This window comes from Canis lupus, chromosome 16, assembly GCF_048164855.1.
Source record: "Canis lupus baileyi chromosome 16, mCanLup2.hap1, whole genome shotgun sequence".
Classification (NCBI taxonomy): Eukaryota; Metazoa; Chordata; class Mammalia; order Carnivora; family Canidae; genus Canis; species Canis lupus.
The window spans coordinates 6,102,074-6,118,449 of NC_132853.1; the positions used below are offsets into that span (position 1 = coordinate 6,102,074).

A 16,376-nucleotide genomic window follows, 5' to 3' on the forward strand; every position below is an offset into this window, starting at 1 on the left:
AACCATGAAAAAAATCAGGGCACCCCTGATGCCCCTTTTCACAGAAATCTTCCTTTCCGCAGAGGAGTCTAATGCTGTAAGAGGTCTATTTGTAGAGGGAATGGATGTTTTGAGAAGAGAGCATACAGATGGGGATTAGACTGTAGCTTCCTCCTCTCCATGGGGAAAGCAAATAGGAAACGATGATAGGGTCCGTGTGGCAGGCAGCTCTAATGAGTCTATGCCCAGATAGAAACCAAAACAGCAGTTAAGTCAAGAAACCATATTTAGTAGATTTAGTAGAAAATTCAGGAGTACAGAAAGCATAAAGAAACAAATTTTTAGAGACTACTATTAATATTTCTCTCCAGCCTACACATATTTCCATCAATAGTAGTGTAGCCGTATTTTTATAGAGCTGAGCTCAGAATGTAATTTTTCATTAGTCTGTATTGGGCGTATTATCCTAATTCTTCCTAAACCTTTGAATAGCTGCGTAAGTTCATCGTAGTCATGCCATGATTTAACCATTCCCATGTTGTTGGACATTCAGGTGTTCCCATCCCAGCTTTTTCATGGCACATCTGCACTGAACATCTTTATGTGTTAATCTTTGCCCCTGCTGCCAATTCTTTCCTTGGGGGTTCCTCGGAGCCAGATTGCTGTGCAGTTTGTACCTCCGTGAAGGTGCTGGGACCTGCCTTGAGTTGTTTTAAGTCTGCATGTGATTGACAGGAAAGGAGGAGAGCTCAGGCCACGTGGGCTGATCCAGGCTGAGTCACTGTGATTGACAAGTTTGCAGCTAGCCAAAGACCCGGCCCAACAACCAGGCCTCCTGGATTTTCCAGAATACCAAATGTGCATCGTATACTCTATGCTCCACATGATGACCTTCTCCCTTTCCTGTTTCACTGCCAGGTGGAGGCCCTTCTGGCATCTGAGGACTACGGCAAAGACCTGGCTTCTGTGAACAACTTGCTGAAGAAACATCAACTGCTAGAGGCGGACATATCTGCCCACGAGGTGATCAGAGGGGGTGGCCAGGCCCTGCTTGGAACACAACTGTGCTTGACTCCTCAAGGGAACCTGCTGCATTTGGGGAAGGAGCGTGGTGTCCCACCCTTCCAGCCACGTTCTCAAACATAGTGGCCTCGGGGCCATTTTATAACCTGTGCTATTATTGAAGGTCCCTGAAGGAGTTTGTTTATGTGGGTTTCATCTATCAGTATTTACCATTATTTAAAAATCACATTTTAAAAGTTAAATTTTTAAAAGACAATCTCAAAGACTTTTTGTCATTCTCAAAATGACAAAATGATAGACATGGAGAACAGAACAGTGGTAGCCAGGAGTCAGGCACAGGGCTGGGTGGTGGGGCAGGGTGCAGCCAAGAAGGGATAGACAAGTCCCTTTGTACTCGCAGAACAATGTGTCTTGATTTGGGTTATGTGAACCACACGTAGGGGAAAATTGTGTGGAACTACATACACCCACGCAGACCTGGATGGATGTGCATGAATTTGGTGAATTCTGTGTAAGGTCTGTAGATGCACTAATGGCCATGTCCTGGTCTGCTATGCAAGCTGCTATGGTGGGGAGAGGCTGGATGAAGGGCACACAGGAGCTGGACTATTTTTACAACTTCTTGTGAGTCTGTAATTATTTCAAATGAAAAATTAAGAATAAAACTGAAAAATTGTATTTACTGAAAGTATAATAGTAAGCCCATTATAAATGAACAAAAGTAGCACTTTTTATGAACAATAGCTATATTTTTTCAAAACCAAAACAATACATAGTAAGAGTGGCATTGGCTGTATTTTGCAAATTTCTTTAACATCTAGCTTAATAAAATACAGCTGGATTCTCATAGCTGCTTCGGAATTTGGGCTGTGGGAGTGTGTCAGATGTGATGAAAACCCAGCCTCCCACAGGGAGTTAGAGAAGGGAGCAGTATTTTCATTCAGATAATCGTGGATACTCTGACACCAGACTCAGTGCATGGTAGTTGCTTAAAGGTTAGTTGCAAAGTGAACTCTGAGACTCTACCAGTTTTCTTACCATTTAATATTAAAATCTACTGGTCCATCTTAGACATGGATTTTTTTCCCCCCCACGCATGATGTTACAAAATCATTTGGAAAACATTGAATTATGTGGGACTTCTAAACATTAGCACCCTTTGTTGCGTGTGAGCTCCCACATCACAGCCAGTCTCAACAGGAAAATCTTCATAAACTGAGCTGAGCAGCTGTCACCCCCATGGAAAACGCAGTTCCTTCCAGAAATCTGAATTTTTTTTTTTTTTTTTTTTTTTTTTTTACTTGAAAGTTCATGTTTTACCAGTAGCAACAGACTATCTTCCTGAAAGCGACAGGTTCACTTTATTCATTCTGAGCAAGTCATTGTCAGACATTGGAGTTTGAATGACCATAGTTTGTCTTCTCATTATTCTCTCAGTGAGGACAGCCTGTGAAAAAGCGGTGAGTTCAGCTCATGACACAGGCTTCTCGGGACTGTCCCTGAACTTGAGTATGCAGCAGAAGTGCTTTGTGCATCTCCCATTTTGCCACACAGGGTATTAACGTCAACATGTGCTTTAGGATGGATATTCAATAAAATTAACAACTTCTGCTTTTATAAGGATATCCTTTTTTTTTTTAATTTTTATTTATTTATGATAGTCACAGAGAGAGAGAGAGAGAAAAAGAGAGAGAGAGAGGGGGGCAGAGACACAGGCAGAGGGAGAAGCAGGCTCCATGCACCGGGAGCCCGACGTGGGATTCGATCCCGGGTCTCCAGGATCGTGCCCTGGGCCAAAGGCAGGCGCCAAACCACTGCACCACCCAGGGATCCCCTATAAGGATGTCCTTAAGCAAAAGAGCATTTTTACAGAGGGTGGGTGCCAGTGAATTAATCAGATTCCTGCTGGCATGATGTGCCACTGTCTTGAACTATGGCATCAGCACCCCCACCACAGATGTTGTACCACGGGCAGATGTCCCACACAATGAAAAAGGCAGACAAGATCTATGTGTCATGACAAAAATAATCTTGATCTCTCAGAACTCCAGGGATCCACATATTACACTTTGAGAGAACATCAGCACTTTGCAGATTCAACCTGTCAGTGAAGAATTCAAAGTTCATATTTGCAAGCAGATACTCAGGGAAGACCCAGGTTTCTCATCCCTCCTGTTGTGTCCCCTGCTGCCCCAGGATCGCCTGAAGGACCTGAATAGCCAAGCAGACAGCCTAATGACCAGCAGTGCCTTCGACACCTCCCAAGTGAAGGATAAGCGGGACACCATCAATGGTCGTTTCCAGAAGATCAAGAACATGGCGGCCTCCCGGCGAGCCAGGCTGAATGAATCCCATCGCCTACACCAGTTCTTCCGGGACATGGATGATGAGGAGTCCTGGATCAAGTATGTATCCTTGGGGCTCTGCATTCTGGGTCCTCTGGGATGCCTGTTGAACCTCTGATGGCAGGCACTGGCAGCCACAGGCTGAGTGGGAGTCCAGAGCCCCTGGCTGCTTGGCTGTGAGGTTTCGCTCTCTCCAAGACAGGGAAGTGTAGCAGAACCTGCTGGGCTGGGTCCCTGCTCTGCCACATGCTCACCATGGGACACCTTGGCTTCCTCTGATGCCTGAGTCTGCAGTGATAGGGCCATCGATGGCCTCCACATGGTAGCAGTACATGACGATGGAGCTAGACTTTGTCTAGACCCTGCCCTGGGATCCCCAGGGAGATAAGCGAGTGCCCATCTAGAAAAGATAGCCTGGTGTCCTAGGCAGGATCAGTCCTCAAGGGAAGAAGAGTTGTTTTTCGTCCCTTCCATTGCAGTCAGAGTTGTCATAGCATTTTGTAAACACCCCATTTTTAAGGACAAAGTCCTGTCTCTTATTCCTCACTTCCGTAAAAAATTCTCTCTGTATCTTTATGTGTTTTTACGTGTGATGCCTGCACATTTGGTAAAGTAGGGTTGGTAGGGCAACACCACTAGCGCCTCCTCGTTTTTCAGCATACCCTGGGAAATAAAGGCTTTTCTTTTCCAGAAGACTGACAAGGATTTTTGTGGAGTGATTGGTAGATGTAGGTGCAGGATGTCATGGGGTCTGGAGACATCGCAACTCTTGACCAAACCTGTCCAGTCGAAAGCACAGGGGTGCAGGGTGTCTGTCTGTGTTGTCCAGGGAGAAAAAGTTGCTGGTGAGCTCGGAGGACTATGGCCGAGACCTTACAGGAGTTCAGAACCTGAGGAAGAAACACAAGCGGCTGGAGGCGGAACTGGCTGCCCATGAGCCAGCGATCCAGGTGAGGGGGTCTCTCCCAGCTGAGAGGGCAGTGGGCACCCAATGGGCCCACATGACATACAGAGAAACCCTTTGCTCTCATTCATTCCACTGTGAGTTGCAGTGTCTATGACCCCTCATTCTAAACCCAGAAGTTGTGGGTTCCGTGCTGAGGCCTTTTCCTGGACGCCTCTAGAAGCAGGTGATAGCTGTTAATCTAATCCTTCTTGCCTGTCAGGGTGTCCTGGACACTGGGAAGAAGCTGTCTGATGACAATACCATTGGCAAGGAGGAGATTCAGCAGCGTCTGGCCCAGTTCGTGGAGCACTGGAAGGAGCTGAAGCAGCTGGCGGCAGCTCGGTGACTGGCCAGGGGAGGGAGCACTTGTCCTGCTTGTGGATGTAGCACGAGTGGCCAGGCCCAGCTTCCAGGCCCTCCTGTCGCCTCCTGGGCCCTTTTTCTGGGCGTGCAGGGACCACAGTTGGCTTGCTTCAGAGCCACCCTGACAGGCCCATGCTAGGCTGGTCCAGTTATGTGGATCTGAACCCAGAAGATGGTTCTGGAATTTCATGTGTGAACAACATTGTCTCTGCTTCATATTACAGAGAAGGCTCAATGGAACCAATCACTTCCATACTTGTCAGGAGTATTTTTAAGCACATGTTAGCTATCGGAATTAAAGTTTGACAATATTAATGGTCTTTTGGTTTGTTTTTTTTCCTGTCTCCTATAATTAGGGGTCAGCGGCTAGAGGAGTCCTTGGAGTATCAGCAGTTTGTAGCCAATGTGGAAGAAGAAGAAGCCTGGATTAATGAAAAGATGACCCTGGTAGCCAGTGAGGATTATGGAGACACGCTTGCCGCTATCCAGGTCAGAGAAACTGGCACAGCCCCGCTGCTTAGTTTACCAGCTGGCAGCCTCGGTCTCCCTGGTTGGTCACAGTCTTCCAGATCTCACGCCAGAGACGGTGCCCCTCTGGCCAAACATGGTGCAGCCGGCAGCCCTGGGGCCCAGGGGCTGCTGCCACCATGTACCTTCCGCTGGGGGTAGGGGGTGGGAGGTACCACAACAGGAATTACTGCCCTTTGGTTCTGGAGGCTGCAAGTCTGTAATCAAGGTACAGGCAGGGCCTCGCTCTCTGAAACTTCTAGGGAAGGCTCATTCCTGACTCGTCCAGCTTCTCCCTGGCATTCCTTGGCTTGTGGCGGCATCATTGTGGTCTCTGCCTCTGCTCTTCATGCCTCTTGCCTCTGGGTGTGTCTGCCTGCGACTTTTTCTCCGGGCGAGTCTGTGTCCAGAGTTCCCTCTTAATTTTTTTTTTTGTATTTATTTATGATAGAGAGAGGCAGAGACACAGGCAGAGGGAGAAGCAGGCTCCATGCACCGGGAGCCTGATGTGGGATTCGATCCCGGGTCTCCAGGATCGCGCCCTGGGCCAAAGGCAGGGCCAAACCGCTGCGCCACCCAGGGATCCCTAGAGTTCCCTCTTAGAAAGATACATATCATCCTGGATTAGATCCCACCCCAGTGACCTCATCTGAACATCTTAAGTTGATTATATTTGTGTCTTCCACGTTTGTTAGGTGGCAGGGGTTAGGATGTCACTTTGGGGGACACACCTCAGCTCGTGCCCTAAGTACACAGGGTAGTTGTGGTTACTTGACGACCCTTCCAGCAGCAGGTGTCTTACTCCTCGAGGCTGTGCTGCTTTTGAGCGGGGCCACTTGCCCTGCTGAGCCAAGGCAGAGTAGCAGACCAAGGGAACCACACTGATGTCACAGCACAACTATTCCCCTCCTCCTGCCTCCAGCAGCCTTGCCCATCTTCCATAGGCAGCATTCAAAATGGCAGAAGCAGAAGCTTCGAGGCCTATCCTCAGATGTCACACCACATGGTCCGCACTGCATTCTGTTGGAGTGATTGCAAGCAGCCAGGGGCCACCAGCTGGATGAACAGCCTCCCCTGTTGCTGGGAGGAGCCACACCTTGTGGTCAAATATTCCCAAATCTGGGCCAACAGCTGTGGAGACAGAGTCTGCATTCCCAAGAGTCTGGGTAGCCTCTGAGCCATGTTCTTGGAGTGGGTGTCCTGTTCGGCTGGTTGAAGTGCTTCATGTGGCTTAGATGGAGAGATTTCCCCTCCTCTGCATGATCCCTTTCCTGGGAAGCCCACACGGAAGCCTTTCTGGGCCTTCCTGTACTGAGGAGAGGACCACTAGGAAGGTTCCCTGGAAGCTGTACTCAGGGGAAACCTGCTAGGCTTTGTCTTAAGCTTGCTTGGTGTTTTCTGTATGGTCTCCTAGAGAGGGGAAGCAGGGCACTGTAGTGGTTGATTAGTGAGAGCTTAGCACCTTCAGAACTTCTTCCTGGACGGCCCTTCTCAAGCTCAGGCCCCTGCCAGTTACTCTTGCTGCATCCAGGTTTTACCACCTTTGTCATAACTTACCTACTTTGGCCCCTATGGTCATAGCCCCTGCCTAGACTGGGGCGCGTCTGAAGGCTGGCACCTTACAGCCTAAATGCCCTCTGTCCCTGCTGCCTGACTGGCCAGCACATGCAGGCTCTCAGCTGCTGGCCTCTCTGCTTCCACTCCAGGGCTTACTGAAGAAACATGAAGCTTTTGAGACAGACTTCACTGTGCACAAGGATCGTGTGAACGACGTCTGCAGTAATGGACAAGACCTCATCAAGAAGGTAAGCCTGGCCTGCTGGTAGGGTGCTCCCATCCCATGCTGGCATTCATCTTCCTGGAATAGTCACCCAAGAAAGATTTGCATGGAGACCAGGAGCAGTTCCACTCCCAGATTTCTGAAGAAGAGAAAGATTGTGATTAATTGGATGCCTCCCCCTTTCTAAAGCCAGTCAACAAAGTTACTTTGCAGCACTTAAATTTTCTGCCTTAGGCAGGGAAGCATCCCAGCTTGTTCTTCAGCGAAACCCCACAAAACTGTTGTCTTAATTTCTTTCTCAGGTAGTATAAGCTCTCAACGGTAGTTGAAAATACAGGAAAAATTTAAAATACCACCAGAAGGATCGATCCCTAGTAAGGCTTTCATGCCTAACCTTCCCTACTCTGCATGTAGAGCCACCCCTACACAGGATAGATTCTGTTCCGCAAATTTACATTGCTCAACAAAGCCTGGCTGCTGTCCAGGATGTTCTGGAAATGAATGTCATAATATCACAAGGTTCGTTTTGTTCAAACGGCCCCTGACCAAGAAAGCAGATGGGGAGGGGTCTTGGGGCTTTCTCCTCAGCAATGAAGTCAAGTCACTGGCACGTTGGCATTCCAGACTAAACATGGTGCTGCCCTTGGCCCCAAGTTAGTCACCGCTGATCACTTAGGTGCAGTGACAAATATTCAGTACCGCAGAACAAGCAAATTTTAACCATTATAATTTTCTGTTGCAAACATAACTAGTAGATAAGATTCTCGTCACAGGATTTGCTCTAATAAGCATGGTTTCAAGACCAGAGAGTTGGTCATAACAGGTAACAGTATGTTCCAGTTCATGTTCACTAGAGAGCTTTTCCCCCTGCCCTTATGGGCAGATAAGATAACATGAAGCTAATTTCCAGTCCAGACCTCATACAGGAAGAGATGAGGCCTGTGTATGACCGCTACGCACACACAGCCCTGCCTCGCGGTCTCTGTCTTTTCCACGTGTGCGGTGACCAGTCTGTGAATATTCTGCACCTTCCAGCAGAGAGCCCAGTGCTTTACCTTCAGGAACAGTCTGTTTCCTCTAGTACTCTGAATTCTAAGCTGACTTGTGTGTATTTTCAAATATAGTTATGTTGAGACAAAATCCAAGTGTTTGGGGCTTAAGAATTTTCAGGTCCACTTTTTCTGAACTGTTTTTATTGCTTATATGTAGGAGCCATTGTTTGAATGCGTAGCATTTTATTTATTAAGTCTTAGCTATGTGTTTTCTTTTCTTTTTTTTTTTTTTTTGCAATCAGACGTATTAATGAGCACATCATGATATCCCTGCTCGTTCCTTGTTACTTCCTTAGGATCCATTCCCGTCAGTGAAACTGTTGGCACTCATCCTTTCAAGGCTTTTACTCCCTGTTCTCCACCTGTTCTCCACCCCCCTGGCAGCGGGTGGGGGGTGCAGGGCCCGCCTTTTAGCACTGGAGAACCTTCCCAGGCAGGCAGGCCTTGGATTAGCTAGCATGGCAGGTGGTGGGGCTGACCAGAGTGTGCCTTCTCTTTGTGGCCTAGAACAATCACCACGAGGAGAACATCTCTTCAAAGATGAAGGGCTTGAATGGCAAAGTGTCAGACTTGGAGAAAGCTGCTGCCCAGAGGAAGGCCAAGCTTGAGGAGAACTCGGCCTTCCTTCAGTTCAACTGGAAGGCTGATGTAGTGGAATCCTGGATCGGTGAGTGCTGCCCCACCCAGCCAGGCCCCAGTCTCTCTGCCTCCCCAGGCCAGGAAGACTGTTCCAGAGCCATAGCTCGTCTGTTTCCTAAGCAGTTGGTTTTCTTCTACAGAGAAGAGATGGATCTAATGCGGGCATATCAGAACAAGAGGCTGTGTCCCTGTGACCAAGAACAGGGGCCCCCATTGTGCTCGGCACTGGGCCGGCACCAGTGTCAACAAAACAAAAACCATTAATACCTGGGAGAAGTAATAAGCATCATAGCACAAACAAAATGGCACAGCAGCAGACCCCCAGTGGTGCCGCTGCCCAGAAGCCCAGGTCCAGGACAATCCAGCTCCCAAGGGGGGTGGAGCTGGACTCTGATTTCACCCTGTGACCCTGTTGATTGCTGTTACATAAGTGGTAGTTGAAGCATGTCTAGGATGAGCTGGAAGCGGGGCCTGGGCTGCAGGGAGAAAGGAGCCAGCTAGGGGGGGTCAGAGCCCACTCTTAGGAATCCCGGGATGTAAACATCAACCAGGTGGTAGCATGCCTCGGTTTTTATCTTCTTAATTCACGTCACTGTGTCAAGAAGGCTGATTTGCTTCCCCTGCATGGTTTCCTAGGTGAGAAGGAAAACAGCCTGAAGACAGACGATTATGGCCGAGACCTGTCCTCCGTGCAGACTCTCCTCACCAAACAGGTCAGTTGTGGTCTCTTTGTTGATTGACTACAATGTATGCAAATAGCACCTCCTGGTAGACGAACGGTGGTTGGCATCTTTCATTGAGAAAGGCCCTAAGGACTCAGCAGTGAGAAAGATAGTTCTGGTCCTCAGCTTCCAGACTAAGCCTGTGCTTAGCCTTCCAGTGCTACAGCCTGATAGGTGCTCAGAGGGTGGAGTGCAGCAGAATGTGCTGTGGACTTAACACCCAGAGCTGTCTGACTTGGATTCCAGCAAGCAGTGGTTGATGGGGAAGGTCTTTCCAGAGAAGATGCATCTAAGCTAGATCGTGAAGGGCTAACTGCAGGTGGTCAGGGGGTGGGAGGCAGGAGTTCATTCTAGGGAGAGGCAGTAGGGAGAGTGTGCATGTGTAGGGAGCCCCGTACCTCAGTCTGTGGTGGGGAGGGGGCGGGAGGATGTCAGGAGAAGGGACTCTGGGCTGTCTGGCTTGGGCAGCTGGTTGAACAGACTCTGGTGCCATCAAGCTGTGGCTCCCAGAAAGGGTGAGTTCTACCTTCCCTGGAGACCCTACAGATGAGTGTACTGCTCTTTGTTCCAGGAAACTTTTGACGCTGGTCTACAGGCCTTCCAGCAGGAGGGCATTGCCAACATCACTGCCCTCAAAGATCAGCTGCTGGCCGCCAAGCACATTCAGTCAAAGGCCATTGAAGCCCGGCACGCCTCTCTCATGAAGAGATGGAGCCAGCTTCTGGCCAACTCGGCCACCCGCAAGAAGAAGCTGCTGGAGGCACAGAGTCACTTCCGCAAGGTAAGGGTGGGCCCTGCAAGAGCTCACCCAGCCCGCTGTGCAGGGCCAGCAAACCCAACTCCTGTCTGTGCGCCCTGGCCAACTGCAGGGAGGTTCTGCACGGGGCAGGGGTCAGCCTGAACCAAGCAGCAGAGGGCCCCTTTCCTCCGAGAGGCTGCCATTCCGAAGCACCCAGGACAGATGAGCTCATCTATAGCAAGGGGAAAGAAAGGGTTACGAGGGAAGAAAGGCCTTTTGAGAAGTGGAGTTGGGAGCACCCCGTCTTGACCCAGATGCCCCAGAAACTACCCCTGCCTTTCCCATCCTTTGTCCACCCCCACCCCCGGGCCTCCAGCACTGGCGGCTGCGCTAACTCAGGCTGCTCTGCTTTCAGGTGGAAGACCTCTTCCTGACCTTCGCCAAAAAGGCATCGGCCTTCAACAGCTGGTTTGAAAACGCCGAAGAGGATCTGACTGATCCTGTGCGTTGCAACTCCCTGGAGGAGATCAGAGCTCTGCGTGAGGCCCACGACGCCTTCCGCTCATCCCTCAGCTCTGCCCAGGCCGACTTCAGCCAGCTGGCTGAGCTGGACCGCCAGATCAAGAGCTTCCGTGTGGCCTCTAACCCCTACACCTGGTTCACCATGGAGGCCCTGGAGGAGACGTGGAGGAACCTGCAGAAGATCATCAAGGTGCCCGGGGCTGTCTGTTGGGAGCTCGGGGCCAGCGGGGCTGCAGGGGGTGCAGTGTCTCTTCCAGAAGTGACAGCAGGTGCCGGCTGGCAGCCTACACAGAACTATCCATCACTCACTTTCTATCACCTCTCACCAGAGTTCTCGGGGGGCCGGTTGTGAGCAGCTGGGAAACAGAGGGTTCTGAGCTCCCTGAGGTGAGGGTCTCTCAGGCTCCTCCTCTGGGTTGACATCAACACCCGGTCCTCCCTGCCCCACAAAGCGGTGGTTTCTGGTCACGCTTAGCTTCCAGAAACTGACATCATAGGGCCACTGGTCCATCATCCCAATGGCAGACTGTCCCCCTCCCACGTCCATCTGGGAAGGACAGGTCCTAGTGACACAGCCTTGCCTCCTCTGGGCCCTAGGAGCGGGAGCTGGAGCTGCAAAAGGAGCAGCGGCGACAGGAGGAGAATGACAAGCTACGCCAGGAGTTCGCCCAGCATGCTAACGCCTTCCACCAGTGGATACAGGAAACCAGGTGTCCACTGTGGCTCCAGGGGGTGGGGCGCCCTGCAGGAAACTGGCGGGCACACTTGCAAGAGGGAAAGAAGGGTTAGGGCGCACCCTGGTCTGGGTTGCCCTGGAGGGTGGGCATAGTTCTCAAAAGTACTTTTCCCGAAGGTGGAGGGTGCTAGGTGTCCTGGATTGGGTGGGGACTGGGCGTGGCCGGCGGTCCGTGTTCAGCATCTCGGTGACACACGGAGCAGAGTGGGATTCAGCGTGGGTACTGATTTCTTTGTTTTGTTTTTCTTTTTTCTCGTGTCTCTCTCTGTTCCCCACCTCCTGACTGCTGCTGTCTGGACACCACCTTGTCTTGCGGCTGCTTGGATCCCATCTGCACAGAACATATCTCCTCGATGGGTTAATATTGTCTTCTTGTTTCTCCGGGCTCGTGGTGTGGTGGTGTCTCGTGTGCTTGTCCCCTGCCCTCGGTCCCTCTATGGTCTGGCTTGCAGAGGATCCCAGGATGGACCTTCCTGCCCCAGGCGGGCTGCACACCTCCCCTGTCCCTCTCTTGCCCCACCTCTGTCCCTGTCCCCCCTATGAGGAGTGCGTGCCTTGCCCCACAGCACACAGCACACGGTCCTTGACAGCCTATGGTCTGGGGAGGGGAGCCACTCCCACCTGCCTATTCAGATTCAATGGGTTCTCTCAGGTAGGGACTGTGACCAAGCCAGAGGGCCAGGGCTGGAGTCCAAAGCCTCTGAGAATCCCCATGCTTGTTCAGCCGTTGGGATTTCTCTGGACTTCTCTTCTGCCTTTTCCCCGTGTGTCCAGTGGGACCATACTTAGCTCCTAGGAGGTCATGGTCATGAAGGAGGAGATTCAGCTGGTGCAGTGAGTCTCCAGCTGTGCATGACCCTTTACCCAGGTCCCCACACCCCAGTGTTCCCAGGGGAAGGGGAAGAGCATCATTTGCCCTAATAGAAGGCAGCACTGCCTGGGGTCTTGAGTGATGGAGAGATGAGGCTTTGGAGGAGCCCAGGAGAAGCAGGGCGGCCCTGCCCAGTCCAGTCCTGGGAGCGGCCTCTCCTAGAGTCTTTGGCCTCTGCCAGGCCCACGTAAAGCCATGGTTGGGAAAGGGCGACCCCAGTGCCTTAGACCAGTGCTCCCGGGGTTCTGCAGACAGTAGCTGGGGTGTCCGAGTGCGGTACTGGGAGAAGCAGGTACCTGCTGCCACCACCACCTGTGCTGAAGGCAGAGGGGGTGGGATTGAGGGGGGTCGCAGTTTCTAGCTTGAGTTCATTAGCCACCTGGCCTCCGCTCCCCTCCCCAGCCCCATGGCTGTGTCTGCCCATCTGGTCTTGTCTCCGTGGGTGCCATGCTCCCCTTCCCACATGGCTCCTCCCTAGCCCCGTCCCGTCTTGCTTGGTCCCAGTGTGAGCTGCCCCGAGGCCGCCTGTCGTCCCTGTGGCCGGCGGCCCAGCCCCACCAGGTCCCTCTGCCTGGGCGCCAGGTTGCCCCGCCTGTGCACTGCCAGCTTGGGCCTTGTGGCGCGTGTCTGTCTCGGTCTGCTCTTGCCTGCCCGTGCCTTCGGTGTATTCATTTGGTTTCTTTTCTTTGACTAGCATAGCGTATCGTCGGGTCATTCGTGTCTATCAGTATGAAGTTGGGGATGATCTGTCTGGAAGGTTTTTCTCCTCTTATTTCTCTCTTATCTCACTGTGGTTTTACCAATGCACTCTTGACTTCCCCAGGCGGCTCCGCTTTCTGACTAACCCACCGCCCTCGGCCGCTTGGGAAGGAGGGGTGTGTCCTCCTCCCACTGCACCAGCACCCAGCCTCCTGCCCCCGGGTCCTAGGGGTGTGGCTTTTCCCGGGGGGACATGGCGTGACTGTGAGTCTGATCTGCTGGGGTAGGAGGAAGCTGGTGCCTTGCCTTGCTCGAGCACTTTGAACTTGGGGACATTTCATAGCTAGCCCTGGCTCGCAGGGTGCTGCAGGGGTAGGCAGGGGCCCATGTGGGTGCAGGGGAGGCTGGGCCAAAATCCCAAGACATGCGCACAGTGTGACTCATCCCTGCACGTAACCCCAACTTGTTTGTTGTCTTCGTTCACTGGTGGCCTTCTGTGACGTCACACTGTAACGTTGGGAAGATGGCTCCCTGGGGCATCCCTGCTCTTCAGAACTTGGCCCTGGGAGCCTTGGGCCTATCTGTCTCATGGAGCCTGAAACTGGGGCCTAACTGCAGTCACCTCCCTTCTTTGGGCAGTAGAAACACTTTCAAAACCCAAATCTGGTCATAATCTCTTAGCATCCCGGCTTTTTGTCTGAGGGGTCATCTGACTGCATCTCCTCCACGGCTGTCCCACCCTAGAATGTGACTTCCCTCCTCAGGAACCTGCAGGAGACTCCAGGAATTTTCTGGGGGTTGGCTCTCCCATTTGTCAGCCTCTCCTCCCTAAGGTGTCCAGGTGGCAGAGTTGTACAGAGCAGCTTTCTCCCCAGTGGCTGCAGCAGGCGGGCATGCTGTCAGGCCCATGGAGGAACCTCAGCTCGGTTCCTCAGGCACCTTTCAGGGTGTAGCTTGGGCCTAAGGAGCCACATGAGAAAGGATCCTAGCCCGGGAGAGGCTGTGTGGGACTTGGCCCTGGCCCCCCAGTTGGGCCTTTGGACAGGTGGCACACCACCTGGGGCAGTAGTGTCCTGTCTGTGGAGCAGGAGAAATACTACCTGCCCTCCCTTGCTCCCAGGGCCACTTCGGAAAAGATAGCTTCCTGGTAAATTAAAAAGTCACGGTTATCTGGGGATGGTTGATTTTGAGCTCATGACCAGGCCCTCTTGCCTCACTGTCCTCTTGTGTTTAGGTCCTGCATGGTGGAAGAATCCGGGACCCTGGAATCCCAGCTTGAGGCTACCAAAGTAAGTGCCCCTACAGCTCCCTGCCGGGTGTGCTTGAGGCCCTCCATCCTAGCATCCTCAGCAGGCCTGCCTGGTTTAACTGGTTTAAGGATAGGCAGGAAGTAGGCTGGGTAGGTATCCTTTTCTCCTTAGCATAAAGCAGCACAGGACCCCATCATCTTAAAGAAGGTCTTTTGTCTCAGACAATTGCTACCCAGTCTTACTTGCAAACAGAGGATCCTTTGGTTTAGTGTAAGTTTTCCTGGCAGTCTGCCCCTGGTTTGTGATGGAGGCTGTTGGATTTGACCTCACGCCATCCCACACAGCCCCACAGGCTGGGAGGGCCTCTCAAACAGGCTCTGGGGCCTGCTGTCCGAGGTAAGAGTCCCTGTCACCTACATCCTTGCTCCCCCATCTGTAGCGCAAGCACCAGGAGATTCGAGCCATGAGAAGTCAGCTCAAGAAGATTGAGGACCTGGGGGCTGCCATGGAGGAGGCCCTGATCCTGGATAACAAGTATACAGAGCACAGCACCGTGGGCCTGGCACAACAGTGGGACCAGCTCGACCAGCTGGGCATGCGCATGCAGCACAACCTGGAGCAGCAGATCCAGGCCAGGTACCTGCCCCAGTCAAGCAACACGGGCTATGGAGGAGGAGGTCTCAGCTGCCTGACCCCGGGTCCCCCCAGGGTCTGGCAGTCACTTTCCTGGGATGGAACAGAATGAGCCACCTGTTGACTCCTGCCTGTTCTTTTAGGAACACAACAGGAGTGACGGAGGAGGCCCTCAAAGAATTCAGCATGATGTTCAAGTGAGTATGGCCTCCCCAGGCCAAAGGGCAGGGGACTCAGCAGGCTCAGCCCCGGGGCCCCTGCTGAGCAGCCCTCCATTTGTGCGGCAGACACTTCGACAAGGACAAGTCAGGCCGGCTGAACCACCAGGAGTTCAAGTCCTGCCTGCGCTCCCTGGGTTATGACCTGCCCATGGTGGAGGAAGGGGAGCCTGACCCCGAGTTCGAGGCAATCCTAGACACCGTGGATCCAAACAGGTGAGCTAGAGGGGAGGGTAGTAGAAGTGGCTCTGCCTCCAGCTCCTCCCGCATTCTCCTGGCTCACTGCGCATGCCCCTCTCCAGGGATGGCCACGTCTCCCTGCAAGAGTACATGGCCTTCATGATCAGCCGTGAAACGGAGAACGTTAAATCCAGTGAGGAGATTGAGAGCGCCTTCCGGGCCCTGAGCTCCGAGGGAAAGCCCTACGTGACCAAGGAGGAGCTGTATCAGGTCTGGGGCTCCACATCTCTGCCCTGGGGATGGCTGGAGGTTTCCTTTGAAAAGTAAAACGTGGGATCCCCGGGTGGCTCAGCGGTTTAGCGCCTGCCTTTGGCCCAGGGTGAGATCCTAGAGTCCCAGGATCAAGTCCCACATCAGGCTCCCTGCATGGAGCCTGCTTCTCCCTCTGCCTCTCTCTCTTTCATGAATAAATGAATAAAATCTTTAGTAAAACCTGAGGTTGCCCCAGGGCCAGACCAGAATCTAAATTAACAGCACCTCCCTTTTGACTTCTGTGTTGGGGGCATCTTATCCCTATTTACCACTGAAACTCAGCCCAGACCTGTCCATCCAAGCTCACAGAACCAGCTGCAGCCTCTGAGCTCAGGTGTTCCCCATGTCCCCCAACACCCCAGGGCAGTGGGGTTGGGCTGACCGCAGCCTCTTCCCTACCAGAACCTGACTCGAGAACAAGCCGACTACTGCGTCTCCCACATGAAGCCCTACGTGGATGGCAAGGGCCGCGAACTCCCCACTGCCTTCGACTACGTGGAGTTCACCCGCTCGCTCTTTGTGAACTGATCCTGCTCCCAGCCTAGCCTGGCCTGCGCTGCCTGCCCCGCCGTCACCTTGCTGCATGTCACCTCCTCTCTGTGCTCAAGTATTCCAGTGTCACCTCCCACTGTAAGCTTATGTCTGCTTAGCTTGGGATAAGACTTAGTAGAAATGGTGCTTCACTAAGCCACTTCCGGTCCAGTGGCACTTGCCCTGTGGTTGTGGGGACCCAGATTCCTGTTGTGAAGCCAGCTGCCCCATTCCGACTCGAGAAATCTAAACAGCTGGCTATTTCCCTTCTTGTTCTCCCCCCTCCATTTTGTTTTCATGTAAAAGACAAATAAAGGACTCTTCCCCCC

General features: G+C 52.4%; 1 protein-coding gene across 11 annotated transcripts in view; it reads left to right on the forward strand.

Moving 5' to 3' along the window:
• Window positions 1–16,376, forward strand: part of SPTAN1 (spectrin alpha, non-erythrocytic 1) — a 61,881-nt gene extending 45,505 nt beyond the window's left edge. For 5 of the 11 annotated variants that reach the window (XM_072778179.1, XM_072778177.1, XM_072778178.1 and 2 more), the window contains 19 exons: window positions 898–1,002; window positions 3,199–3,407; window positions 4,177–4,297; window positions 4,514–4,635; window positions 5,013–5,145; window positions 6,870–6,968; window positions 8,503–8,662; window positions 9,271–9,347; window positions 9,928–10,137; window positions 10,511–10,807; window positions 11,215–11,327; window positions 11,693–11,710; window positions 12,919–12,981; window positions 14,158–14,212; window positions 14,613–14,809; window positions 14,950–15,003; window positions 15,094–15,240; window positions 15,327–15,474; window positions 15,919–16,376. In XM_072778179.1, the coding sequence (XP_072634280.1) occupies window positions 898–1,002; window positions 3,199–3,407; window positions 4,177–4,297; window positions 4,514–4,635; window positions 5,013–5,145; window positions 6,870–6,968; window positions 8,503–8,662; window positions 9,271–9,347; window positions 9,928–10,137; window positions 10,511–10,807; window positions 11,215–11,327; window positions 11,693–11,710; window positions 12,919–12,981; window positions 14,158–14,212; window positions 14,613–14,809; window positions 14,950–15,003; window positions 15,094–15,240; window positions 15,327–15,474; window positions 15,919–16,044 (2,454 nt within the window). In that variant the 3' untranslated portion in view covers window positions 16,045–16,376. The remainder of the gene's footprint in view (window positions 1–897; window positions 1,003–3,198; window positions 3,408–4,176; window positions 4,298–4,513; window positions 4,636–5,012; window positions 5,146–6,869; window positions 6,969–8,502; window positions 8,663–9,270; window positions 9,348–9,927; window positions 10,138–10,510; window positions 10,808–11,214; window positions 11,328–11,692; window positions 11,711–12,918; window positions 12,982–14,157; window positions 14,213–14,612; window positions 14,810–14,949; window positions 15,004–15,093; window positions 15,241–15,326; window positions 15,475–15,918) is intronic. The other 6 variants (XM_072778187.1, XM_072778182.1, XM_072778183.1 and 3 more) reach the window with 2 other exon arrangements.